Here is a 27,482-nt window from a genome sequence, read left to right as displayed (position 1 = left end):
AACAAAGCTGCTTTGAAACAATTTGTATTGTAAAAGCGCTATATAAATAAAGGTGACTTGACTTGACTTGACAATGGCAAAAATCATGTTTCTCGCTGGACTGTCAGTCAAAATGAACCGTATTCAAAATGTATTCCATTACATTATTATACATTCAGTCTACTAAATAATTTATTCTAGTAGCCTAGGCCTATTAATTTTCATTTTAAAGTATGGATGCATCACTTATATATATATATATATATATAATGCGGACACTCCGTAATAGGAATAATAATATTTAAAGCTGCAAGCAGCATTAACCGGTGTACAAGCAGTTAAGGCATTTAAGATTTTTAACCACACAAGCATCAAAAGACATTAAGTTTTATGTATTTAACCACTGACATCATAGATGGAATAGACCATGTTTTAGCATGATTTACCATGATATACCACATTTTAGAGTGATTTTTCATGATTTACCATGATATACCACATTTTAGAGTGATTTTTCATGATATATGATTTACCATGATTTACCACATTCTAGTATGATTTACTACGTTCTAGGATGATTTACCATAGAGCAGTGGTTCCCAAACCTGTCCTGAAGACCCATTTTCTCTGTCTCTCTAATCAATCACACCTGATTCAACTCATCAACTCATTAAACTATGTGATTATGAGCTGATGAGTTGAATCAGGTGTGTTTGATTAGGGTTCCCAACACTGCCATAGAGTACCGTGATTCTAGCATGATTTACCATAGTTTATCATGATTTACCACATTGCTAGCATTGATGTGAAGTGTCAGTACAAATGAAGTGATAAACTCTGACAAAATATGATTGTGTTATAATAGTAATTGTTATACAAGTGATTTTATAGTGGCTAAATATGAATGCACCTGTTAAAAGACTTCATTAATAAGTAGAATGAGCCAATAAGTGGTCTTCTACTGCCCTCTGCTGGTCACTTTCATTTTAACAGGCTTGATTTTCACCAGTATTCTGCACTAAAGCAAACCATTTTTTCCATTTTAACTCCTTTATGCAAGCTTACACACACACACACACACACGCACACACACACACACACACACACACACACAATCATTATGAAATATATTTGAATGGTATTTCATACATGTCTTTGCAAACTATTAATCAGATTATTCAGAATTTATTCAGAAACATAGGGCTACACACACATTCTGTTGATACAGACATTTGAACTATGTGTCATTCAGGATTCACATTTGTCAACGTGACAGAATTGTCAATAGTGATACTTCAATAGATGAAATTTGATTGTGATTTTAAATGTTAAAATAGTAATTGTATAAATTCTAAATAGTAATTTTGTCACACTACTCAAGTATAATTCATATTTTAAACAGCAGGGGGCAGTAAAATACTACTTATTGGCTTAATATGCCATTATATTCATTTAATTTTCTCCTTTTTAACTGTTATAGAGGCAAATTTGTCTGACCTGTCTGAAATTTTTCATGATTGTTTGGAGTCATATGGCACATGTTCTGACTTGTTTTTAAGAAGATCTGAGCATTAATTGAAGAGATATAGGCTTTCGGGGACACTTGCTCAAGGCCACATTTTGAAGTGACCCTATTAAAGTCATCCCAATGCAGAAGTACAACTTTTTCTGCTAATTATTGATCTAGAGATCAAAAAAGATCCTTTTTAAGGATGTTCTGTCACATATGCTCAACAATTTTTGTGAAGTTCTGAGTTTTCGTATAGATATATATACGAAATATACGGATATACATCTTGTCCGTCTTGAGTCAAGGATCACAGTGGTGTAAAAAGCTTGAGGCTAGGACCAACGGTCGAGGAGTTATGAGCAATTTAGTACTTTTGGTTGCTGTAGCACCACCTATGGGCCAATCGGGGTCATACTCTGATAGGTTGTCCCCAAATTGAGGCCTACCAACTGGCCGAGTTTCAAGTCTCTGGGCCTTACGGTTTGGGGTGCACAATGCGTTTTAGGGGAATTTTGTTTTTCAAATAGCAATTACAATAGGTTTTCAGCACTAAAGTGCTTGAACACCTAATAATAATGAGACCTTTTTGACAGTTATAGCGCCACCTATGGTCCGATCTCCATGACACTTTGCATGGTTCTTCACCATGTTATGACACATATGCTCATCAATTTTTGTGAAGTTTTGACTTTTCGTTTACGATTTATAGGCTTTTGACTGTATTTTGCCCCGCCCCTTTTCTAAATGACCCTGTTACAGCCACCCAAATGCAAAATTTCAACTTTTTTTCGATAATTATTGATCTAGAGAGTCCAGAGAATAGGCCTAGACTGGTTTGGTTCCGATCGGGCGAAAAACCAGGGACTAGTTCGCAAAAGTAGGTTTTGCACAAAATTCGACATAGCGGAAAATTGTTCTTGCCTAAATTCAAATTGGAGATATACATTTTGTCCGTCTTGAGCCAAGGATCACAGTGGTGTAAAAAAAAGCTTGAGGCTAGGACCAACGGTCGAGGAGTAATGAGCAATTTAGTACTTTTGGTTGCTGTAGCGCCACCTATGGGCCAATCGGGGTCATACTCTGATAGGTTGTCCCCAAATTTAGGCCTACCATCTGGTCGAGTTTCAAGTCTCTGGGCCTTACGGTTTGGGCTGCAAGATGCGTTTTAGGGGATTTTTTTTTCCAAATAGCAATAGGTTTTCAGCACTAAAGTGTAGCTAACTGGATGTAATTTAAGTTATGTTGCTTTTATATGAAATAAATGAACAAGACATCCAAAGTGTAATGTTTCGATCTACGTGTGATGATTTGGATACTGAATGCGGATTGGTTGTTAGTGTTTGCTGGGTACATCCTAATATTTATTTTAAAAATAATATTCGGGAGGTGGTCACGTGACCCGGAGCAGGATGGACGATCGAGACGTTATAATCACCTTTTTCCCGAAACAAACGTCATTTTATCAGTTATTTTTCACCTCAAGTATGCCTAAACCTCCTCGTAACAAAGATTTTCCTATATTTTCAACGCCCTGTCCGTCCATTGGGAAGAAAAAAGCGAAGACTCAACCGACTGCGGGCTGCATTACTGAGGATCAGCATGACACGATAGACAGTAATTTGGGTGACATAAAAACATCCATCGGTCGAGCTCTCTCTCTCCAATTTATCCAACCGGGCAACAGATCTGGAAAGGCGATGCATGAAGCCGAGACTCGGACCTCTACTACGGAGGATAGTTGCAATAACCATGGTGCTCAAATAACAGCTATGCAAAAGATAGTTGATACACTACAGCTGAAGGTTGACGACCTAGAGAACCGTGGACGTCGAAAGAATTTAAAAATGGTTAATCTCCCGGAGAAATGTGGAGGGCTCCGCTTCACTCACGGAGTTTCTCCAAACGACTATTCCAACTTTAGTTGGCCTACCTGCTGACTTTCCTTTTTCTGGAGATTGAACGTGCCCAACGTGCTCTGGTCCCTAGCCCGGACGCGAACAAGCCGCCAAGAAGTATCCTAGTGCGATTTCTCCGATACTCTCAGAAAGAAGTGGTTGTCAGGGCAGCTCTGAAGAAGTGTGACATCCTCTACAGTGGATCCAGATTAAGGTTTTACTCCGACCTTTCGGTGGAGGTTCTGCGCAAACATCGTGAGTTTGTTTCCGTGGGGAAGCTGATGGCCCGTCGTAATATCGCGACTTCGCTTATCTTCGTTGTCTTCACAATGGGCAAATTCGTCTTTTTGATACCCCGGAATTGGTCGCCGCCTTCTTGGAAACTCTTCCTTGAGATATTTCACTCTCGTTTGTTTGGGAGGATTACAGGAATATTGTCTTGATCTAGTGAGTCCTTGTCATTACCTTTTACTTTCTTTTGATTATATTTAACAGAGCTAACCTTATTTAAGTGGTTTGATTTCATTTTAAACATAGCTCCCCGTTTATAATATAGCTCTCATTTTACACCTATGTGACTCTCTTTTCTCTGTTGGGTTCTTATGTTTTTATTCATCTCTTGGTCTGGCCGTTGTCCTTGGCACCCAAACTGTTATGGTGTGGTCTTTCAATTGAGTTTGTATTTGTATTTGATTATTATGCCTGTTGACTTCATTCTGGGGTATGTTACTCTGCCGTTTGGGGACAGAGTCGGGGTGGGTGTGCGCTGCAAGCTGTCTTTCGATGTTTTATTTGTTTGTTGTTTTAAAGACTCTGCCGTCTTTCGCACCCTTTATGGCTGGTTCACTTAAACTTATCACTTGGAATGTTCAAGAGTGTAACGCGTGTGGTGCGGGTAGAAGAGGAATGCAAGGTCAAAAGGCTCCAATTCACACGATTTACGAATATTGCTTCAGGCAGGTAGGTTCAAACAGGCAGGATAACACTCACATATACTAAATACGACTAACAACGGACCAAGACTGACTGAACTCAACAAACTAAATACAGACACTGATGAACATAACCAGGTGATACAGATGAAGGTGATTAACTAATGACGGTAGGCATGGTAACAAAGGGATTGGGCAAGTAATTAAGAGGAATATTTTTTTAACTCATTTGAAAAAACAAAAACCCAACAGTACTGCGTCAGGAAACAAAACTATCCGACATTGAACATTCAAAGCTGGGGAAAGACTGGGTGGGTCAAGTTTATTTTTCCTCTTACTCGCAGAACAAAAGAGGGGTAGCCATTCTTCCCTTGTGCATCCTTATGGACATTTTTGTCCTTTTCAGTTGTTTTTTTTTATCACTTCGCCTGTGTTAATGCTAACTGCGTAAATTTTGGCACAGGTGTGTATTTTTATTGGAATTTTACTATTTTACAGCCATTTTCTTAAAAAAATCTTTTTTGCACTAGCTACACAAAATACTCCCACTCAGCGCCTTTTGGACAAAAATGGCCCCATTGAAACCCATTAAAACTGCCATTTTTAATCCCAGGTCCTTTTAACTATAAAATGATGCAATCTTTGTTAAGAGGCTTTCATTTTGTTGGCAAGGCTTCAAAATTTTAATTTTTACTATTTTTTACCAGATGGTGCCATTTTTCCAGGTTTGGCCTATAAAACAAATATCGCTTTATTCCTGTTTTCTGCTTCGGTATATTATAGAGCCAATTGGATAAATTGTGCAACGATAATTGTGTGGGTGTGTTGGTATGGATGTCAGAGTGTGGTTTGTATGTGTGTAAACAAAAAAATGTGTGTGTATATGTGTGTGTGTGCTTGTAATATTTGAGAGAGAAAAACTCAATTGCAAATCTAAAATTCAATTATTGTGTGCACCAGTGGAGTTTTGCTGGCACCCAATGGGGAAAATCTGTTACTGCGCACAAACAAAATCTTACCGAAAGCTCATTTTTTGAGATATCATCCTCAAATTTGGAACACAACTTGTTTAGATGTATGGCTTTGAATTTATATCAGTTTTAGAGTTCAACATGTTTCATAAAATATATATTTTATATAAAATAACGGTAATAATGTTCATAAATAATTTTCATAAACTTAAACCTCTATACAAAATTTTTGGTTTCACTTTTTTCACTTGTTTAACTTCAGCATTAATCTGCCAAGGGTCCTCTTTAAAATGAGGGGCCTAACATTTTTATGACAGTTTTTTGACATGGACATTTTTGTCCACTTTGTAGCTATCTGTAACTTTTTTTTTTTTTAATGCTAACTGCATGAATTTTGGCACAGGTGTGTATTTTTATTGTAATTTTACTATTTCACCCCCATTTCCTTTGAAAAATCTTTTTTGCACTAGGTTCACAAAATACTTCCCTCTCAGCGCCTTTTGGACAAAAATGTCCCCATTGAAACCCATTAAAACTGCTATTTTTAATCTCAGGGCCATTCAACTATAAATTGTTGCAATATTTGTTAAGAGGCTTTCATTCTGTTGGCAAGGCTTCAAAATTTTAATTTTTACTATTTTTTATCAGATGGTGCCATTTTTTTTGGGTTCGGCCTATAAAACAAATATCGCTTTATTACTGTTTTCTGCTTCGGCATATTATAGAGCCAATTGGATAAATTATGCAACGAAATTTGTGTGGCTGTGTTGGTATGGATGTCAGAGTGTGATTAGTATGTGTGTTATAAAAATATATGTGTGTGTGTGCATGTGTGTGTTTGTAATATTGAGCGAGAAAAACTCCAACTGCAAATAACAAATGCAATCACTGTGTGCACCAGTGGAGTTTTGCTGGCACCCAATGGGGAAAATCTGTTACTGCACCCAAACAAACTCTTACCGAAAGCTCATTTTTTTAGATATCATCCTCAAATTTGGAGCATAACTTATTTAGATTTATGGCTTCGATTTTCTTGCCGTTTTAGAGTTCAACTTGATTTATAAAATATATATTTTATATAAAATAATTTTTATAAATAATTTTCATAAACTTATACCTATATAACTTTTTTGGAGATTTACTTATTATTATTTTTTTTACTTCAGCAATAATCTGCCAAGGGTCTTCTTTAAAAGGATCCCAAACTTAAGTCTGTGCTCCCAAGCTTCACATTTTTATGACAGTTTTTTGACACGGACATTTTTGTCCTCTATGTACCTATGTGTAACTTTTTTTAATTGATGCACAAGGGTTAATAAAAATCTACCTTTTATTTTTGAACATTAAGGAATCAGATCCTGAAGGGAGATTTATTATGATCACAGGTTCCATCCTCAATCACCATATAACTATTCTCAACGTTTATGCTCCAAATGTAGATTCCCCTAACTTTATATCTCAGATGATCTTACTGTTCACTTACCATTGTAAAGGCTTAGGTTTCCTGGCCGGAGACTTTTTTATTGTATAATGAATGCTTCTCTAGATAAATCTTCATCTGCAAATGTATCGAACCCTAAATCATTTAAGGTGCTCAACAATTTATGTTCAGATTCTGGCTTAATAGACATATGGCATCAATTAAGTCCTAAAGTGAAAGATTATACATTTTATTCTCACCCTCATAATTCATATTCCAGGCTTGACTATTTCTTTCTTCCTAAACAATTTTTGCATGCAGTTCAGTCTTGTCATATTGACTCTTTCGCTCTATCAGATCACACAGCAGTACGCTTGCAAATTGACCCTGCATTCAGTATTCCTAGAACCTCAAATTGGAGGTTTAATACATCTCTTTTAAACGGCGATTCTTTCTCATCTTTTGTCTCAGATAGTTTGTCTCAATTTTGGGTGGACAACAGAAATTCTCCTGTGTCTTCTGCCATGATTTGGGATGCAGCCAAAGCCACTTTACGCTGTCACCTTATTTCTTATACCTCCCATCTTAAAAGAGTCAAAGACAGTAATAGAAAAAGTCTTGAAAATGAGGTAACCAGATTGGAACGAATACATAAGCAATTTCCTACTGTTTCGAACTTAAAAGTTTTGGTGAATTCAAGAATTAAGGTAAACATGGATCATACCTCCCATATTCAGAAGCTTCTGCTCTTCACTAAACAAAAATATTATGAATTTGGCAATAAATCTAGTTGGTTACTGGCATACCAAGTAAAAAATCAAAATAATGACCGGTCAATTAATATGAAACGAAATTTAAATGGTATCTCTTTGACAGACCCTCTAACCATAAACAATACTTTCAAGGAATTCTATGAATCCCAATATAGCTCTGAATCAAAAGCGACAGACTCTGACATTGTTGCCTTTTTAAGTAATATCACACTACCGTTATGCTCCGAGGAAGATCGTTTTAACTTAAAAGCTCCGTTTTCAGTAGAGGAGGTTTGGACAGCAATTCAGTCCATGCCGAACGGCAAATGTCCCGGCCCAGATAGTTTCCCATTGGAATTTTTCAAAAAATTCTGGCCTAATATCCATCCGATTCTCTTGCCTGCGATCAATGATATCTGGAAAGGTGAAGTCCCCCCTAATGGAGACATGCTTCAATTGGTTTATTTCCAAAAAAAGATAAAAATCCTCTAGATTGCTCATCTCTAGATTGCTCAGGCCCATTAGCCTTCTTTATGTGGACTATAAAATAATAGCAAAAGTTTTAGCCTTACAAAAGTAATAGTTTGATGTCCGAAGTTTTTCCAGTACAAAGAGGTTGCAGACAGACTCTATCACCCTTATTGTTTACATTATTCACTGAACCCTTGGCAGAATCTATCAGGACCAATCCCGATATATCCGGAATTGTAATCAGAGGGAAAAAACATGTCATCTCTCTGTATGTAGATGGCGTCCTTTTATATTTAGAGAATTTGCGGACTTCTGCTTCTGCAGTTCTGAATTCCTTAGCTTCGTTCAGTTATTTTTCAGGCTATAAAGTCAATATTGAAAAGTCTGTTTCAATGTCTTTTAATTACTCCTATAAATCCCCAATACAATTTCCTTTTGAAGTTTCAAAAAAAGGCTTTAAATATTTGGGAATTTTCCTCACTCCTGACTTGAATAATTTATTTGAAACAAATTATTCTCCTTCAATTCAAAAAGCTCCCTTCTCCCTTCTTGGGAGAGCGTCATTAAGATGAACATACTTCCTCGATTAAATTATCTCTTTCAAAATCTCCCATGCTACTTAGCTACCTCGTTCTTTCAATCCTTGAATTCTGTCATATCTCGTTATATTTGGAACAATAAGCAACAGAGAGTTGGTTTTTCTAAACTTTGTAAACCAAGGGACCTCCGGGGTCTCTCCTTACCCAATTTCCAGCTTTATTACTGGGCTGCCCAGATCAAAATGATAACAAGCTGGATTAGGAATAGGCAGGACGCTATATGGACTGACTTTGAATCTTTATTTTGCCTCCCAAGAAGTTTAGATTCCCTGTGCTTTATTAACAGTATAACTCAGATAAACTCTCTCACTGACAATGTGATTGTCTATAACACATTACCGGTTTGGAAGGACGTGAAAAAACATTTGAATATCCCTCCAAATATATCCATTCACTCCCCTCTGGCTTTGAACCCGGACTTTCCCACTCAGATTAGGAGCATTGGCTTGCTGGACTGCAGTTTTAGAGGTTTGTCTGACTTCTCAGGAATGTTTACCTCTGAAACTTTGAGATCATTTGTACAAATTAGAACAGAGTTTGATATACCCTCCATATAAGAGACTCTTTATAGAGTCTCTTATAAAGCGAAACAAATTTTGATTCAAATTATCAGAATTGTAAGAAACCATAATGTAAGTTAATTCATTCAAAGGGCTTATTTCCAAATTTTATACATTACTAGCCTACTCTGATTCCTCAGTTTACGATTCTTTGAAACCACTGTGGGAACGGGACCTAGTAGTTCTATTTAACTCCGAAGTTTGGACCAGGATCTGTGATGGTATTTTTCCAAAATGCAACTTGATTTCCATACATGAACAAAATTTTAAATTCTTTCACAGAATTTATTTTACACTTGTTCATCTGCATAAAATGTTCCCAGGTTGTTCCGACCTCTGTTTTAAATGCAGGACTTGTAAGGGGATATTTTTTCATGTATTTTGGACATTTCTAAAGACCTGCTTGACTCAGACTTCAAACCTGTTTATAACCCTCATATTCTTGGCTAAGAAATGTATATTATTAAAACGGTCTACATCACAGGTGTCAGCCTTTCTTCCTTTGGAGAAATTAACTTATGACTTCAACCACAAACAGGACAAATTCAGGAGTCTTTGGGACCCTCTCCAATCCTTTCTACACAAATTTTGAAATTTTTCTTTTAAGAAGGTTTTGGCTTTTCTTGTTTTGTCATTGTTTTTTTGTAAATAGACACATTTGTGCATTGTGCATTTTATTTAGCTTGTAGCTCTTGGAGTTTGTTTGTTGGCCTATTTGCTTGTCTGTCTTTGTTTTTGATGTTTGTATTTTTTGAAAATCCTTTATAAAAATAAAAAAATAATAAAAATAATAATAATATTCACTCTGCAAGCATACAAATATTTTTGCACACATTGGATTTACCATCAATCGGATCAACACAAAACAGAATATTAACCCGAAAATAACTGCTGAGGAAATAAACAAGGCTATATCAAAACTTTAAAAAAATAAAGTAATGGACTGTTTTTCTGCGGAGTGGTATAAAACATTTACGGAACACCTGATGCGAATGATCCATTGATGTTTTAACTACACATTATAGGAAGGTGATCCCCTAGATCCTGGAGGGAGGCGCTAATGTCTATAATTTCAAAGGAAGGAAAAGATCGGATGGAATGTAGCTCACCCTTTTTCAGTTCTAAATATTGAGTATACAGACTTTAAGCATCCATAATGGCTTAACGATTAGAACACATTCTACCAGATTTAATACAGATCAAACAGGTTTTGTAAAACAAAGACAGACATATGATAATATTTGGTGGACCCTACACATAATTGATCATATATTTCATAATAAAACAAGTGCCCTCATAATTAGTCTAGACACAGAAAAGGCATTTGATTCAGTGATTTGGGATTTCTTATATTTAGTTTTGAAACATTTTGGGTTTGGAAATGATTAAATTATTCCCCTATCAACCCCTACAGCAAGAATTAAAATTAATGGTGACATTTTGGATTATATCATACTTTAGAAAGGGGATGCCGACAAGGATGCCCTTTAAGCCCTACCCTATTTGCTTTATTTATTGAGCCACTGGTACAGCTAATTAGAGATGATATAGAAATAAGAGGTGTGGTAGTCAAAGGATATAGAACACAAGATATATTTATACACTGATGATGTGTTGTTGTTTCTCACTTGCCCTGAACTCAGCCTTCTCAAAGTGATGAAATATGCATAAAACCCAAGCTCTCTTGTGTAATTATAATCCGAGTAATAGAATATGAAGTGAATACATATTTAAATGGAATACATCCTCCATTAAATATCTTTGAGTTTGAATTCCTGCTGACTTATCAACCATCCATAAAATAAATGTTTGACCTATTACAGAAATCATAAAAACGGACTTGAATAGATGGCTTCTCCTACCATTAGATCTATATAGATCCAATAGAGATTATAAAGATTAATATTTTGCGACAATGACTTTTTCTTTTTCAAGCCTTACTAGTGAATATACCAAAAAAGCATGGAAAAAATGCATGGAAAAGACTAATATTAATAACTAATAATTCATTTGGAAAAGTGGGCGGCCTAGAGTGTGATTTAACACTCTACAACTTCCTAAAGATCAGGGGAGGAGAGGTCTGTCATTGTTAGATGATTATAAAGCAGTACAGCTAAGACACCTGGTTTGCTGGTGTAAGGAAGAATACTGCGCAAGGTGTAAATAATTTGAACAGTCACAACTTGAGTTACAAGCGTTATTGGGAGATATAAACTTTCAGCAGACACAATTACATAAATTGAACTGTTGGAAAAAGATTCCATTGGAAATTTGGTATAAGGAACTAAGAAATTCTAAAATTTTAAGACAAGGAAGAATACTAAGATGGGTGGAGCATGAGTTACTTTGTTTAAATCTCAGATCCAGGTTTGCTGGTTTACAATGGAGTTCACAAGGTATAACATATTTCTGCTTAATCTCTCCAAGAGTGGACTATAGAGCTACCAACAATTTTCCCAGAGATACAATTTAGATAAACAAGACTTTTTCAGATATCTTCAAGACATTACTTCAACAATAATATAAAAGATGTGGAAGATGCTGGATCCACAATAGTAAATATATTTGTAAATGCATTAAAAAAAAGAAATGAATAAGAAACTTGTATCAAGAATTTATTCCTGTTTAATGTAAAAAAAAAAAAAGTAAAAAAAAACACTTGACAATGTAGGTGAGACAAAAGTGGGAAAAGGAAGCCAATGTAAGTATAACAGAAGAAGAATGGCTAACTACAGTATGTGTAAAACACAAATGAGTACAACAATTTTCAGATTCATGGAGGGAATTTGCTTGGAAAAATACAGTAAGGTTTTTCATAACACCCAAAGTAAAATATCTGCAAACTGGGAATTAAAAGGCTGGTGAATGCTGGAGAAAATGCGGAAATGTAATGGCTGACCATTTTCACCTCTTCTGGGACTGTAACATTATTTATACTTATTGGCAGGATCTGAATAGAGAGATAAATGCAATAATGGGGATGAATCTTGAGTGTAACTTTAAAACAATGTACTTGACCAGTTCTCCTTCAAAAATAACAAAGAAGGACATATACTTTTTAAATATATTACTAGCAACTAGTAAGAAGGCCATTACAAGAAAATGATCAGAAGATCCCCATCTGTATATGAATGGCAAGAAATTGTAAATGTGTACAATATGGAAACTCTAACCTTTACATTAAGACAACATACTAATAGAATTTCATCATATTGGGGGAAATGGTTGAAAAAAGATGAAAAGACAAATACCTATGTATTGTAAGTATATGTTTATTTCTGTATTTGTTAAAAAAAACTATATTAAATAAATAAATAAATAAATAAAGCTTGGGCTCCTAAACATTAGATTTATTTTTAAATGAAATGATCACAGATAATAGTTTTGATGTACTCTGCGTTACGGAAACCTGGCTTAAACCAAATGCAGGATACCAGGATACTATTATAAACACAAGTCCTGTCTGAGTGGTCATGGTGGCGTTGTTGCAACAATCTATTCTATATATATTTAATATATTCTTAATGTTATTTATAAATCAGGACACAGGTTTAATTCATTTGAAGTGCTTGTGCTAAATAGTACACTTTCAGATATACAAAATAATCCGTACGATCTCTTGCTTTGGCTACTGTTAAAAATTGCTAAATATACATTCAATTTCCCACAGTAAAATACTGTTATTTCAATCAACAGTTTAATCATTTAAATTTACAGTCTATGTTCCATAAATGAATTACTTGCGGTAAATTTACAGCATTTGTGTAAACCCGTTTGTTCCTGGAAAAAACAGTCTTGGACTGTAAAAAACAGCACGTGGGGGCAGGGCATCTTCAACACGGTCTATTTTCTAACAGAAAGCAGTCAAAGAACAAAATTGTTTCGCAACACTCCTCTAGGCTGTCTTAAAGAAGGACACTATGGAAGTATATGGGTAGCAATATTCAATTTGAAATGTAATATTCAAATGACACTGCAATATGTAAAATGACACTGCAATATGTAAAATGGCAATGCATTTCTGTATTTAAATGTACATTTTCCATTACATTTGTGAAACTTTTGGTGCAAAATGAACATGATAATTCATTTATATAATTTGCATATGCCATTTCATACACTAGTTTTAATATGCAAATTGAATACATATTTTAACGCTTTATAAGTTGCAAAATTTAGTTTCTCAAATATTAAAATAATATTTATTGGTCATTCCGAGGTCACACACATGCTCCAAATCCACACAAAGTAGTCTTGTTTGTTTGTGCTTCTTTGGGCTGTTTTGCTGCTTAAAATATTAGACACTGAATTATAGATGATGTCACCAGCCCCCGACCTGCTCCACATCCACCCAAAAAAGGCTAGTCTTCTATGAATTTGACCCGTCAGATTCCGTGACCCTATATATTTATTAATATCTGATCAATATGATTTAGAAAATAGAAAGGGGAGATGGTTACACATCAAATAAGTCACTTTATTGAACATTAAAGTCAGTTATGAAGAAATTAAGAGCGGCCACATTTTTCGGTAGCTATGAATTTGACCTGTCATATATTCTGTGATCTCAGAGTAATAGGCCTATGCATTTGTAAGGAAAAACTGTAGGATCTCCAACATTATTGGGTAATTACTAATTATAGTTAATAGTAATAAGAATAAAGATAAGCATATGTGTATCAGACAATGAGAATATTTAACACAAAATGAAACCATCATTAACACAGTCCAGCATCAGACCATAACAGCACTGCATAATAATGTTCACAACAAACGGTTGTCAATGCCTGATAAGGCAGAACATTCTCCCAGACGGTTCAACAACACACTGGTTCTATCACCTGCAGACGCGTAATAATCTTCGGAAACATGATGCAGTGATTGACAGGGCCGGAGTGGGTGGGGTGGGGTTGGCTGGGGACGTGATCGGCTCGGAATGCATTTTCATTTCGCACATTGAATTTTGCTACATTCATTGCGGGACATTTAATGAAAATGTAATCACAAGTGTCTTAACTGTAAATGCAATTAAGAAAAATAGCATTTAAATGATAATTTTGCTACAGTTTTTGCTTGAATATGTTAAACATTTTAATTTTGCAACTTATAAAGCGTTAAAATATGTATTCAATTTACATATTAAAACTAGTGTATGAAATGGCAAATGTAAATTATATAATTGATTTTTCATTTCCATTTTGCACCAACGTTGCACAAATGTAATGGAAAATGTAAATTCAATTACAAAAATGCATTGCCATTTTACCTATTGCATTTTCAATTTGCATATTACATTTCAAATTGAATATTGCTACTCATATTCTTCCATAGAACTGAATATTCCATTACAGTTTTGAAATAATGACTTGAATTTCTTCACTGAGAAAATCGAAAGCATCTGGAATACAATTGTAAATGCACAACCTTTGACAGCGTTTATGATTCAGCCTCAATTATTGACCCTCAAGAACAATTGCAGTGCTTTACAACTATAGGACAGTGTAAGACTTGAAAAATTAGAAAATGCCGTCTGTTTGAGGAATGACTACTCCCCGAGAAGAAAAAGGATGTTTATGGAAATTAACATTTGAACTCTGTCTTGTGAAATTAACATCCCCATCCTTGACGCAAGTCTCACGCAAGTCTCACCTCAGTATAGTCTTAATACATCTCTTTCCCTTGACCCCCCTTTCCCCTATCCCTTCTCTCTCATCCTGAGATCACCTGAAATTTACCCAAAATATCTGTTGTTTAACGTGAACAATTATCATACAACACTATACAGACCGTGATGAATGCAAATTCCCATTGTTAGCAAATGTTTCTGTTGAGGTAAAAATTCTGTTAAACATTTTATTTTCATCACATATAGTTTTCTACTATATTCCTTCTCAATCTTTCCCTACATGTCCAGTTCCTTCTGTATCCTCTCCTTTTTTTCCCTACATGCCAGTTCCTTCATTATCTAACCAGTACATGATTGTTTGCACAATCCCCACACACATATCTCACACACCAACCTTTTTGTTTTTCACTTCCCTCTTCCATCAAGTCTCTCACTTACAGTTCCCTCTATTTCACACAGACAGCCTTATAGCTGCTTGCTACTTCAATCCTTATCATGTAAATTTAAGTTCTCAGACATCTAATGTCATGCTTCCATTTACTGGATGAAGAAGTAAAAACTTTATTTCTCCTGGCAGTTCAACTTTTTTTTTTTAATCTGCCTAATCACACACGTTGAATGCAGCCATAACAACCTTTTTGTTTCTCACTGCCCTGTTCAACTGATTCTCGCACTACTTTCAGTCTAGTTGTGCTCAGTGTTCCCTCCCTGGGGAAATCATGGTATTTTCTCAGTTTTTTCAATATCTAAAACATAAATTTTCCCCCATAATTTTCTCATTTGATAGAAAAACCGGTGTATCAAATTTGCATGCTTACCTTGAGACTTCCCCATATTGGCTGCTTCTCTGTTCTCTGTGGATTTCTCTTCAACGCGCGTTTTCCTGATCTGTTAGGCGTCCCCAACAGACCCGATTTTTCCTTTTAACCCAAATCGGTCGGGTTGCACTATTAGTGCCCTCCTAATTAAGGTTTACCAAAAACTGTTCTGGTTCCCCCTAATTAGCCTCAGTACCTAAAAACAATTTGCTCCGTCGTGGAACAACTAATTTTCAGGTTACCTATCTGTTTGAAATCTCTTGATCTGTTACAGACCTCAATTAATCTCAGATAATTTTCTCTCGTATCTGTTTGAAACCTCTTGATCTATATATAGATCTCAATTAATCTCAGATTACGTACCACAGAAACAGCCCTCAGCCAATATGGTTCACTCACATTTCATACCCGAAACAAAATACTTTTCCCCAAAAGAAAATATTTTAGACGTCTCTTACCAGAGATATGTTGGTTGCCACGGGTTCGCTTTCTTTTGATTCCAGTGGAGCCCCTCCCGGACCCGACAGCGGTCGGCCCCTCTCTCTCAAGCTTACGAGGTAGAGCTGGAACTGCTCAGTCCAGGTGGCCAAACACCGTCCGCTCTCAGGTCCAGAAGGCACTTCCAAGGAATCCCACTTCTGACACCAAATTGTTGTGGCAAAAATTCTGTTAAACATCATCACTGCGTAAGAGACACTCAGAGTCAAATTAATAAAAAGAAAAGTATTTATTCTTGCAAGAATAGGTTCAGTCTAGTACACAGAAGTTACGCTGTGCAAGAGAGTGACAAACAACAGGAAGATATGAGACAGCCTTTATACTCTTTTCAAGGTTCCTCCTCACCCGCTGTACCTTTCACCCACTCAGATAAGGTCCTTACTGCTGTTCAGTTTCTACTTAAAGACACAAACTGGTACTGAAATAAACTGGCCAAAACTGACCGTCCCTAAGGTCAGAGGTCCTGTCCCATATGTTCCTGAAAAGTCACGCACAAGCACGTACACACATATACTTTTATACATTGAATAGGTTCTTTCTCTTATGATACCTGTTTGGGATCAATGACTATTAAAATTTCCACAACATTTCCATTTGAAAGAGTTTTCATGCACCGGTCTGAGTACTTAAAGAAATGCCTCAAGAGGCTCAGCGAGATTTTGTAGCCAGATCAGCCTGTAATGCTGAATGTCTTCTGACGTAGTATTCAGGGACAGGCATTAAGGTGGTTTAGATCATACCTATCAGACAATTACCATTTTATCTATTTAAATGGGGAAAAATCGAAGATATAGTCAGTAAATTATCATAATTATCAAATTAAAATCATAAAGTAAATAGTCATGTTTACCTAATGAATAACAGAACAAAGTATTTTTAGTTGGCTGAACACAAATGGGCCTATTATCTATAGCCTATATTGATTAATTATATATTATTTAAATTGTTTAATTAAATAAGAGACAGACCATAACACAAGTCAGATAATTTTTTTATTTTTATTTAAACAGTTTGTGTCCAATCATGCACAACAATGACATTATAGTACCAAGTCTTGAATTTGTTAACTCAATGCATGGTTCTTACCAATGCACGTTAAAGAACATGAGCCTGAAGGTTTAGTTCACCCAAAAATGAAAAGTCAGTCATCATTGATTTACCCTTAAATTGAACACAAAATAAGATATTTTGAAGAATGCTAGTAACCACACAGTTGACGGTAGCCTTAAAATACTGAGGCAGTCAATGGCTACTGTGAACTGTTTGGTAAGTAACATTCTTCACAATATCTTATTTTATGTTCAGCAGAAGAAAGAAACTCATACAGGTTTGGAACAACATGAGGATGTGTAAATGATGACAGAATTTTCATTATTGGATGAACTATCCCTTTTAAAGCAAAGGTTGAAACCAATGATACTTAACATTATTGTTTTTATTTAGTCATTAACTATTAAAGTATAAAAGAAACAGTGTCCAGTGGAGGAATATCATTCAAATGTTGCCATGACATTTGTAAAATGACTTTGACTGCATTCTTGCAGAGAAGGTACAGTACCTTCAAGATCCATGAAAATCTTCTGAATTTCTTCGAAAGTATACTTCAGTTATTTTGGATACTCGGTATTCAGTGCATTCATGAGTCCGGATAAGTACGCGTATGCTGCTGGCAGATCGGTAATGTCCTCAAGAACAATGGCCTCTTCCAGTATTAGTTGGTCACAGTTGGTAGTGATGTAACAGCGGCATCTTCGACCACAGTAAGGACTCTGATCTTTACACTTTTGGTGCTGTGATCTAAGAGATCAGTATCCTGGGAGAATAAATCATGATAGGGGTATTAAAGGTGCAATGTGTAAAAAATTTGAGTATCTATTAACAGAAATGCAATATGACATCCATAACTATATTTTCAGTGGTCTATAAAGAACTTACTTAATAAACCGTAATGTTTTTATTACCTTAGAATGAGACATTTATATCTACATAACCGCGGGAATCCCCTTCTATGAAGGTCGACATATTGTGACGTCATGTTTCTACCGTAGCCGACAGCGAACAAACAGCGTTACAGAACGCGTTTCGTCACAACCTTGAAAGAGAAGCAGCAGAAAGCTAGAAGCTAGCCATAAACACCGTGAGTAGTGACTTTTCCCTTGTCATTGGTGTAAAATATGTAGTTGGATTGTTTCATGTAACTAAGTTCTTCTCCCTTGCTGTGTTATGGCTTTGCTATGTGGGGATAAATGTGCTGCACGTTCGTGAGACAGCTGATTAGTACTCTTGTCATTGACCGTAAAACAGTAACGTTACAGGACTCACCAACCCGTCGATCTTGGAAGCATTTTAAGTCGATTGCGAAGAGTTTTCAAAATCAGAGAAAAAAAGCCTATCGTGTGTAGTAAATGGTGTCTAGGGGATGCGGAGGCGCGTGCGCTGTACAATCATGCCATTTTTGCCGCGCGCACCTTTGGGCTCATGCGGACGCGTCGAGTTTAAACAAGGCTTTACGCTTTAACCAGCTCAGCCACAGTAACAGCTCATATTGAGCCAGCTAAACTTTTACTTTCCTGTTAGAAACAATATATAGTTGCATAGTTTCATGTGGTTCTTCTCCCTCGCTGTATTATGGGTTTGCTATGCGGGGGGAAATGTGCTGGTTACGTTTGTGAGACAATCAGCTGATTACTATTATTATATTATATATTAAGAGCCTTGATCCTCACCTGACTATGGCTTTGTAAACTTTATCCACGATGTGGTTTATAATGGACTGTGGTACAGAAACAGTGACAATGTTACACACTCTTGGCTTACTCTGGCTATTCTCTGCTGTCTCAGACGACGATATGTTTGTCCAGTTTCAGGCACCGTAGCTTCTTCAAAAGGGAGGGGTGAGCAGTGGGTTGAGCCCTCAGTGCAACTCGCAGCCGAACCGCTAGATGTCGCTAAATATCACACACTGGATCTTTAATGGAAGTGTAAATTTAAATATATTTATGTTGTTGTGTTTATTATTGATGTTGTTGTGTAAATAACCTGAATACATGTAAAACATACATCGTTTAAAAAATTACCAAGAAAATCAAGATCAGGGGCCTCATTTATAAACGTTGCGTACGCACAAAAGAAGGCGTACGCCGCTCTCTACGCAATAATTGGTATTTATAAAAAGCAAACTTGACGGTAAAATGTGCGGTCCTTCACGCAAGCTCTGACCCAGGCGTACGCACAAAAACGGGTGAAATGAGAAATGGCGACACCGTCGGCAGATGGAAGAAACACGTGAAAGTGTGTGAAACTGTAGACCGTTGTGTAAAATAAATGGCAATACTGCCTCTCATAAATAAAACGAAGCTTCACAAAGCAAGTCTTACAATTAACAGCCTACACGAACACCCGTTTAATCGATCTGCAACAGAAATGCAAATTAACACATAGGGCCTATTTGCAAAAAGAAAAGTGAAATATGTTCTGCAATAATATTGGCATGTTATACAATTCATCCTCATAAATAAGATGGTAAACAGAACGAAATAATGTACAAAACTGATATTCTCGCCAATGTGTCCGTCTGGCGGAGCAGATATAGATGCAATTAGATAGTCAGTCAGATAGACAGATAGATAATTAGGGAGATAGATAGATAGATGGATAGATAGATAGATTATTTGTCCACTGGGGAAAGTTGTTTTAGTAAAAATGTCTTCATCAGCTACGGAATCATGGTATTCATGCATATGCCATTAGTTTGTTTTATTTTAGATAAAATAACGTATGACGTATGTCTCAAACATTCAGAAAACTGCTAGAAATTACATTTGCGCTGAACTATTTCCCATTTCCAAGTAAATTATAACCGCAATTTTAATCTATTAAAATTAAATGGATGCAATTAAATGGATGGAAATAAAATGCCCCATCACAATGCGTAATGACGCACAATGGCTGATCTTGCGCTCTTAGAAGATGTGGAAAATGGAAGGATTCGGAGTGAACGCATCTTCAGACAGCAAGAAGACTTGCTGGCAAATGAGGCAAATGTCCGACCATTTCTTTTTTATTTCGGCCACAGTCCGATGTTGTGAGGCTACAGCATTTACTGCGTCTGCAACCATTTGCCACTCAAGTGCCTTTTTGTCATTAGTAATGCCCACACTGTGCCCTCCAAACAACATTTTTCTCCTCTTTTCCACTTCGCCACGATAACTTCTAATTCACATTGAGTGAAGTTACGTTTTTTTGATTTCCTCTCTGTGTTCACCATGCTTTCGCAATCGATGAATATTAACTTGTGGGCGTTTCACGGACTGTTTATGGGCAACTATGGGCGTGACATGAAGCCGTAAAAGCTGCGCTATATTTAGAATTGGTTGTGATTTATTAAGGGAAAAATGCGTAGGATGTGCGTGCGCACGGTTTTATAAATCCGAATATTTCTGTGTGTACGCACGTCCTATGTTTCATTCGTACGCCACTTCTGACGCAAATCCAACGCAAAGTTTTATAAATGAGGCCCCTGGTCTTTTCTGACGCGTGGTAATGTGACTCACCTAAAATGAAAGAAAAAAGATACACTATGACCTTAACTAATAAAAACTTAATAATTTGACAATAAATAACTTAACTTAATAATTTGACATAGGGATCCCAAGTGCTTTGGGAGTTAAAGGTACAGCACACCCAAAAATTATAATTCTGTCATCTTTTACTCTCCCTCATGTAATTCCAAATCCATATGACTTGGTCCATAACAAATATTTTTTTTAAAGAATGTACAGATTGCTCTTTTACATACGTTGGCATAAAAAAAAATGTAAAATCATAAAATTTGTCAACAAACATGCACTGTTTCCCAATTGACAATACTGAATGAAAAACAGACTGGTATTATTATGAAGTTTATGATATTGGTAACTGATATTATGAAGTTATTTACTACTATTTTCCTCTCAATATGTGTTCATTCAAAGTAGAATCTCATGGCTGATCATTAAACAACTGCTTAACCTCTGAAATATGGCAGTACAGTTCCAGCATTTCTTGAGACACCATTTTGAATGAATGCAAAAAGGCCTTGAAAACACGTCAAATGTCACTGTACGTAAATGACTGAAATTTGTTCTATCTTTAAATTTCTCATTTTGTGTTCTGCAGGAGAAAGGAAGTCATAATGGTTTAGAACACATGATATAATATTATACACATCATTTTAGGGTCAACTAAAGTAAAAACAATTGGCTTAGTAATGGGTTTTCTTAAAGTAATATTTTCCATGTGATTAATCTTGCAACACAATAACATTAAATTGGACAACAAATGTAATATAGATATGCAAATATGAAAAAATTTGCAAACTTGCATTAATGTTTTTATTCAGAAAGCTGTTAATACTGCAGTATTTTGAATATATTAAAATATCTTAAAAGAGTACCTGTTCATCCAGCTTGTCCAAAACAGTCTTCATTTATTCTCAAAATGCATTCGTTCTTCCTAGAGAGTTTTAGGAGAGGTTTTGTGTGCTTTTCAAGGATTATGTTGAACTTCCACAGGAGGTCGATGTTACAGATACAAGAAAACTCCATTGAGATCTGTAAAAAAAAGTCAGTAGGAATCCCCAAAAAGTTTTACTAGCATAAGTATTACTAAAATGTTCTAAATCTCAATTAATAATAATTAAAATTATATTCCTATAATTTATATTGAAGAAACTAAGATAAGAAACCAGGTAATAACAGTTGCTATTAAATGGTTTATGGTAAATGGAAACATTTTCAATCTTAAAAAAGACCAGGGGCTTTTGGTAATGCAATGCCTTAAGCCCTAGCCCCTCGCAGGGGCACTACCACCAAATTATTGAAAGGGACTTTGTTACTACTCAGCCGATCTTAAAGGGATAGTTCAGCCAAAAATGTAAAGTTTGTCATCATTTACTCACACTCATGTTGTTCCAAACCTTTATGAGTTTCTTTCTTCAGCTGAACATAAAATAAGATATTTTAAAGAATGTTGGCAACCAGACAGTTGACAGTATTAGCCTTGACTTCCATAGTATTTTTTTTCCCTACTATGGAAGTCAATGGCTACCGTCAACTGTTTGATTACCAGCATTCTTTAAAATATCTTCTTTTGTGTTCAACAGAAGAAAGAAACTCATACAAATATGGAACAACTTGAGGGTGAGTGATAGAATTTTCATTTTTGGGTGAACTATCTCTTTAAGACTCCCTTATTGGAGGACATTTTCAATCTGGTGAGTTTTACAACGCGACTTCAAAACATTTGCATTGAAGAGTTGCATTTTCTGTTGAATGCATTTCTGTAGAATAAACGAGTGCTTTGCTATTGTAGACACTGATGTAATTCAGGACAGGGGTAACAGGTGACCCTTCCTCCATGCTACGCTCTACGTACAGACGTAAACACGTGCTGCTCCTGCTCACAGGTTTCTATTCACTTCTCCATCCCTCTCCTACCGCATCATTCAGCAGCAGGAGAGATGGCGGAACCCGCCACAGCAACGCTTTCTCCGGCCATGAGCCCGAGCTCCGAGCCTCCGTCCGGCACACAATCTCCCACGGCAGGCGGAACACAGCGGCTCCTGTTTACGCATGACCTGGTCTCTGGAAAACACCGCGGAGCGATGCGTTTTGGGCTCGTACGGATGATTCACGGCGAGGAAGATTTCGAAGATTCGGACTCCGAGATTGACGGTGATGGCGGAGGGAGAGGAGGTGGTTGCTGCGATGGAGTCGCTACCGGTAACTCGGACAACGAGAGCGGGGCGGCGGACACACGGTCATGGCCTCTCGGTAGAGAATTCGTGCGGGTTCAGTGGTATCCTGAAGGAACGAAGCAGGATATTCGGGAAACACAGGTAACGTTACTGAACGGCGCAGATGATTTGTGCGTTTTGTTCTTCCTTTAGCCACCACAATGATCAGCAACTCAATATTTCACTCTAATTCTCTTTCGCAATCGTTTAAACGAGGCCGAGATACTTTTATTGTCTTTTACTTTCATCAGAACATGATCAGGATGTAATTTGCATGATAATCCCCAGAATGGTGTAGGTAGCCCACAAGGTTTAGGGATTCGGCCCCTGAATCTAACATATGATCTAGCCTATTGAAAGGGTGCAGTTAGCTACTTATGAAAACACTTAAGAGAATGTATTACATTAAGCGTTCAGGACTAACGTTGAAGCTGATCGCCTGTGAACAGTTACGTTTTTAATCTCTAGATTGTAACGAGTCATTGATCATCATTTGTGTAGCTTATCATTTATTCAGGCGTGGACAATCCAATCACTGGTCAATAAAAAGTGGTTGTATCTCCAACTCAGCCAGCAGTAAACAATGTCAGTAACGTTACACAATAATGTCAGTGCACAATAATTATGGCCAGGTAGGCCTTCCTCTGATGTTTCTAGACCTTCAGTGTCTTATTTTGCAGAATGGTTTTCAGATTTTTGTGTCAGTTCCCTGTTAAAGCATGGACCAACCCTGGCTAGAACTCACCATTTTATTCTCCAAATTTCAGCTGTAGTTTCAGAATAATACACTATGAATGAGAATACAACACTGGACAGCTATTGTTCCTAACAAAGACATACCATCAGGCTGATAACTACCCCACCCTTTATGCATGGTTAAGCCCTACCAGTACATTTGAACTACAATTGACTAAACCAAAAGAAATCTGTAGATTGTGTAGTTGTTTTCATACTAACATAAATGTAGATATCTTAAAGAATTAGTTCACCTCAAAATGAAAATTTCCTAATAATTTACTCACCCCAATGCCATCCCAAGATATCCATGTCTTTCTTACCTCAGTGGAAGATAAATTAAGTTTTTTGAGGAAAATATTTCTGGATTTTTCTTCGAATAATGGACTTCAAGGGCAACCAACGTTTTGAAGTCCAAATCAATGCAGTTTCAAAGGTCTTTGAAGTGCTTCAACGGGCTGTTGTTCGGACAATTGTTCGGATTGAGCTGATCTCGTGCCGCAACGTGCCGGGAAATACGTCATCAGGTTGAAAGGTCACGCTTGATGCCGCCGGCGGAAATACCGCCCCACTGTTTACAAAGCGACTGTGCGAAGAAGGATAGTTCAAATTGTATTGTATGTTGAATGACATATTTATGTCTTTGTGTCATATTATTGTTTAAAATGGTTTAAAATGGTCCATACACGTGTGTGTATCCTGGGTGTTTAAATCCAGTGGGGCGGTACTTCCGCCGGCGACATCGAGTGTGACCTTTTCAGCGTGATGACGTAGTTCCCGCGCGTTGCAGATCAGCTCAATCCAAACAATTGTAGTTAAAAAGTATATATATATATTTTAAATGACCTATCGTTTCGCTAGATAAGACCCTCTTCCTCAGCTGCGATCGTGCACAGCCCATTGAAGTACTTCAAAGACCTTTGAAACTGCATTGAATTGGATTTCAAAACGTTGGTTGCCATTGAGGTCCATTATTTGAAGAAAAATCCAGAAATGTTTTCCTCAAAAAAATTATTTTCTCTTCCACTAAGGAAAGAAAGACATGGATATCTTGGATGGCATTGGGGTGAGTAAATTATTATGAAATTTTCATTTTGAGGTGGACTAATCCTTTAATGTTTCTGGTGCCAGTGCAGAATTATTTGTTTAAAACCAACTCAGAAAAGGATGCACACAATGGACTTTTTTTTTTACAGAAAAGACTATCCATTCTAGGATGTGTAGATGGATGTGTAGATGTTTTACTTATTTTTGAAAAAGGTGGTGGTAGTTTTTTTTCTTTCAAGTCATGTATGTAAAGTGTTCTCCCAGTTGTACAAATAAAAGTAGGCCTAATTATAGCTCTACACAGTATAACTTTCAGCAATGCTCATACTAATCACATTTACATTTAAACATTAATCATTTATATTTTAACAATAATACTGTATATGGAGTCTTATAGGATCCTTTCCATGTTTTTTTTAATTTCCTACTTCATATCGTGGCCTGTATTACCATAATATTGCATTGTCTTTACCACTAGCAAAGGGCAATATTGTATAAAATGTATTATCTGACATATTTTACTTTTTCTGCAAATGCACTTTATGCTTTAATTTGGTATGTGGTGTCTGTGATGAAGCATTTAAGCTGTCAGGGACCAGAAGCATGTCAGCATGTGGTCTGCTGGTGGGCAGGAAGAACCGTCCAGTTCAGAAGCTCTTTATTTCTTTTCTGAGCTTTTGGACAGATGTTGGTTATGCTAATGATGACTTTGGTTGTCCTTAATAAGTAATTAGCATCTCCTTCCTATCCAAGCAAAGTTTTCTTCCTTGCTCTAAGTGTTCAGGCTCAGAATGACAAGGCTTAGTACAATGGGAAGATCGGTCTGCTTCTATAGATGAGTCCTGCTCTACTACTCATCTGTTCTGCAGATGTTTCTGACCAGAGTAATTTAAAATCAGGGATTGCATTTTTGTTATGTAGCCTATGCTTCATCCTATTTCTCGTACTCATCAAATGGCTGCAAAGAGGAAATTGATGGAAAATAATTCATGAGATATTTACAGTATTTATATCACAAAAGCTAAATTTTCAATATAATTTGTGTATGTGTGTTTATATATATACTATATATATATATATATATATATATATATATATGTGTATGTGTGTGTATGTTTGAGTAATTTTATTTCACAATAATGATATATATCACAATAAAGTAATTTTTGCTTTAAATAATATCAAAAGTTTGATACCATAGTCATTTCATAATTTTTGTCACCAATGTCAATATCTCAAACTAGTACTAGCCAAACTAAATTAAAAAACCCACAAGCTTACTGAAGACATGTAAACAATCAGTAATACAATAAGAACAAAGAAACTGTGATGTGGTGAGAAGGACGACCCAAAGGCGAAATGCATTAGTACAGTCTTTAATAAACAGAAAGTGCTGTCCAGAGGATTTAGTACTGAAAGTTCAATCTTAAGTGTAACTGAGAGTCCTCCAACGGAGCAGGGATGACAAAGTAATATGGGTCCCCCGTACAGACAGCAGAACGATCTCGGTGGTAGACAACACTGAAGCGGTGCCGGCCAACCCAGGTACTCACAGAAGGTCAGGTATCACCAGACAATGTAGGACAGGTACTGGGCAGGAACTCTGTAACAAGCACAGCTTAGTCGCAAACACAGTGTGGCTGAACAAACTCCGCAGAGCACTGGACAGAAGACCGGTGATAAAATCGAGTCCAATGTGAGACCAGGGGCGTGAAGGGACCGGTAAGGGGCGAAGCAAACCGGCTGGGGGCGAATTACCGGCCTTGGTCTGGGCACAAACAGGACAGGAGGAGATAAAACGACGTGCGTCACGATCCAACCTTGGCCACCAAAAACGTTTACGGATGGAAGCGAGTGTGCCCCGGACGCCGGGATGGGCTGATAATTTAGAGGAGTGGCCCGACTGGAGAGTAGCTAAGCGCGCAGAGACAGGAACAAACAGAAGACGCTCTGGACACCCGGGACGATAAGAGATGGTGAAATCGAAACGCGTGAAAAACAAAGCCCAGCGAGCTTGACGAGCGTTTAACCTCTTGGCAGAACGAATATACTCAAGGTTTTTGTGGTCCGTCCAAACCACAAAAGGAATCGGAGCTCCCTCTAACTACTGACGCCATTCTCCCAATGCCAAGCGTATGGCGAGTAATTCACGGTTCCCGACGTCGTAGTTGCGTTCCGCGGGCGAGAGGCGATGAGAAAAGAAGGCACAGGGATGTACCTTATCATCTACTGACGAGCGCTGGGAAAGAACAGCCCCGACCCCCACCTCAGAAGCGTCGAACCTCGACGATAAATTGCCTCGCGACGTTGGGAGTGAGCAGAATAGGGGCGGACGTGAAAAAGGATTTAAGAAAATCGAAAGCGCGCTGAGCAGAAACTGACCACACGAACTTAGACTTAACTGAAGTCAAGGCGGTGAGAGGAGCAGCCACCTGACTAAAGTTACGAATAAAACGGCGATAAAAATTTGCGAAACCGAGAAACGGTTGAAGCGCGACACGAGAGTCAGGAACTGGTCAATCGATTACAGCTTGAACCTTAGTAGGATCCATACTGATCCCCTCCGCAGAATGACCGAACCGAGAAACATAACAGATGGGGCGTGAAAAGAGCACTTCTCGGCTTTAACAAAGAGTCGATTCTCCAGCAAGCGCTGGAGGACCCGACGAACGTGTTGGACGTGTACCTCGAGAGATGGTGAAAAAATCAGAATGTCGTCGAGATAAACAAAGACAAAGATATTTAGCATGTCCCGAAGGACATCATTGACGAGGGTTTGAAAAACGGCAGGAGCGTTGACCAGACCGAATGGTAGAACCCGGTATTCAAAGTGACCGAGGGGCGTGTTAAAGGCGGTCTTCCATTCGTCGCCGTCCTTAATGCGCACGAGATGG

General features: G+C 37.1%; 1 protein-coding gene and 1 long non-coding RNA gene across 2 annotated transcripts in view; one reads left to right on the top strand and one right to left on the bottom strand.

Moving 5' to 3' along the window:
• The window catches only part of LOC143706822 (uncharacterized), a 458,129-nt gene that overhangs the window by 312,733 nt on the left and 117,914 nt on the right, over positions 1-27,482 (bottom strand). The window lies entirely within an intron of this gene.
• Positions 22,314-27,482, top strand: part of ube2o (ubiquitin-conjugating enzyme E2O) — a 167,451-nt gene continuing 162,282 nt past the window's right edge. The window contains exon 1 of the mRNA XM_077199094.1: positions 22,314-22,908. Coding sequence (XP_077055209.1) covers positions 22,531-22,908 — 378 coding nt within the window. The 5' untranslated portion in view covers positions 22,314-22,530. The remainder of the gene's footprint in view (positions 22,909-27,482) is intronic.

Source organism: Siphateles boraxobius, unplaced genomic scaffold, assembly GCF_051911475.1.
Source record: "Siphateles boraxobius isolate OS27281-9 unplaced genomic scaffold, OSU_SipBor_1 41, whole genome shotgun sequence".
Lineage (NCBI taxonomy): Eukaryota > Metazoa > Chordata > Actinopteri > Cypriniformes > Leuciscidae > Siphateles > Siphateles boraxobius.
The sequence above is the reverse complement of the archived record's forward strand: the minus strand, read 5'-3'. Positions and strand labels throughout refer to the sequence as shown.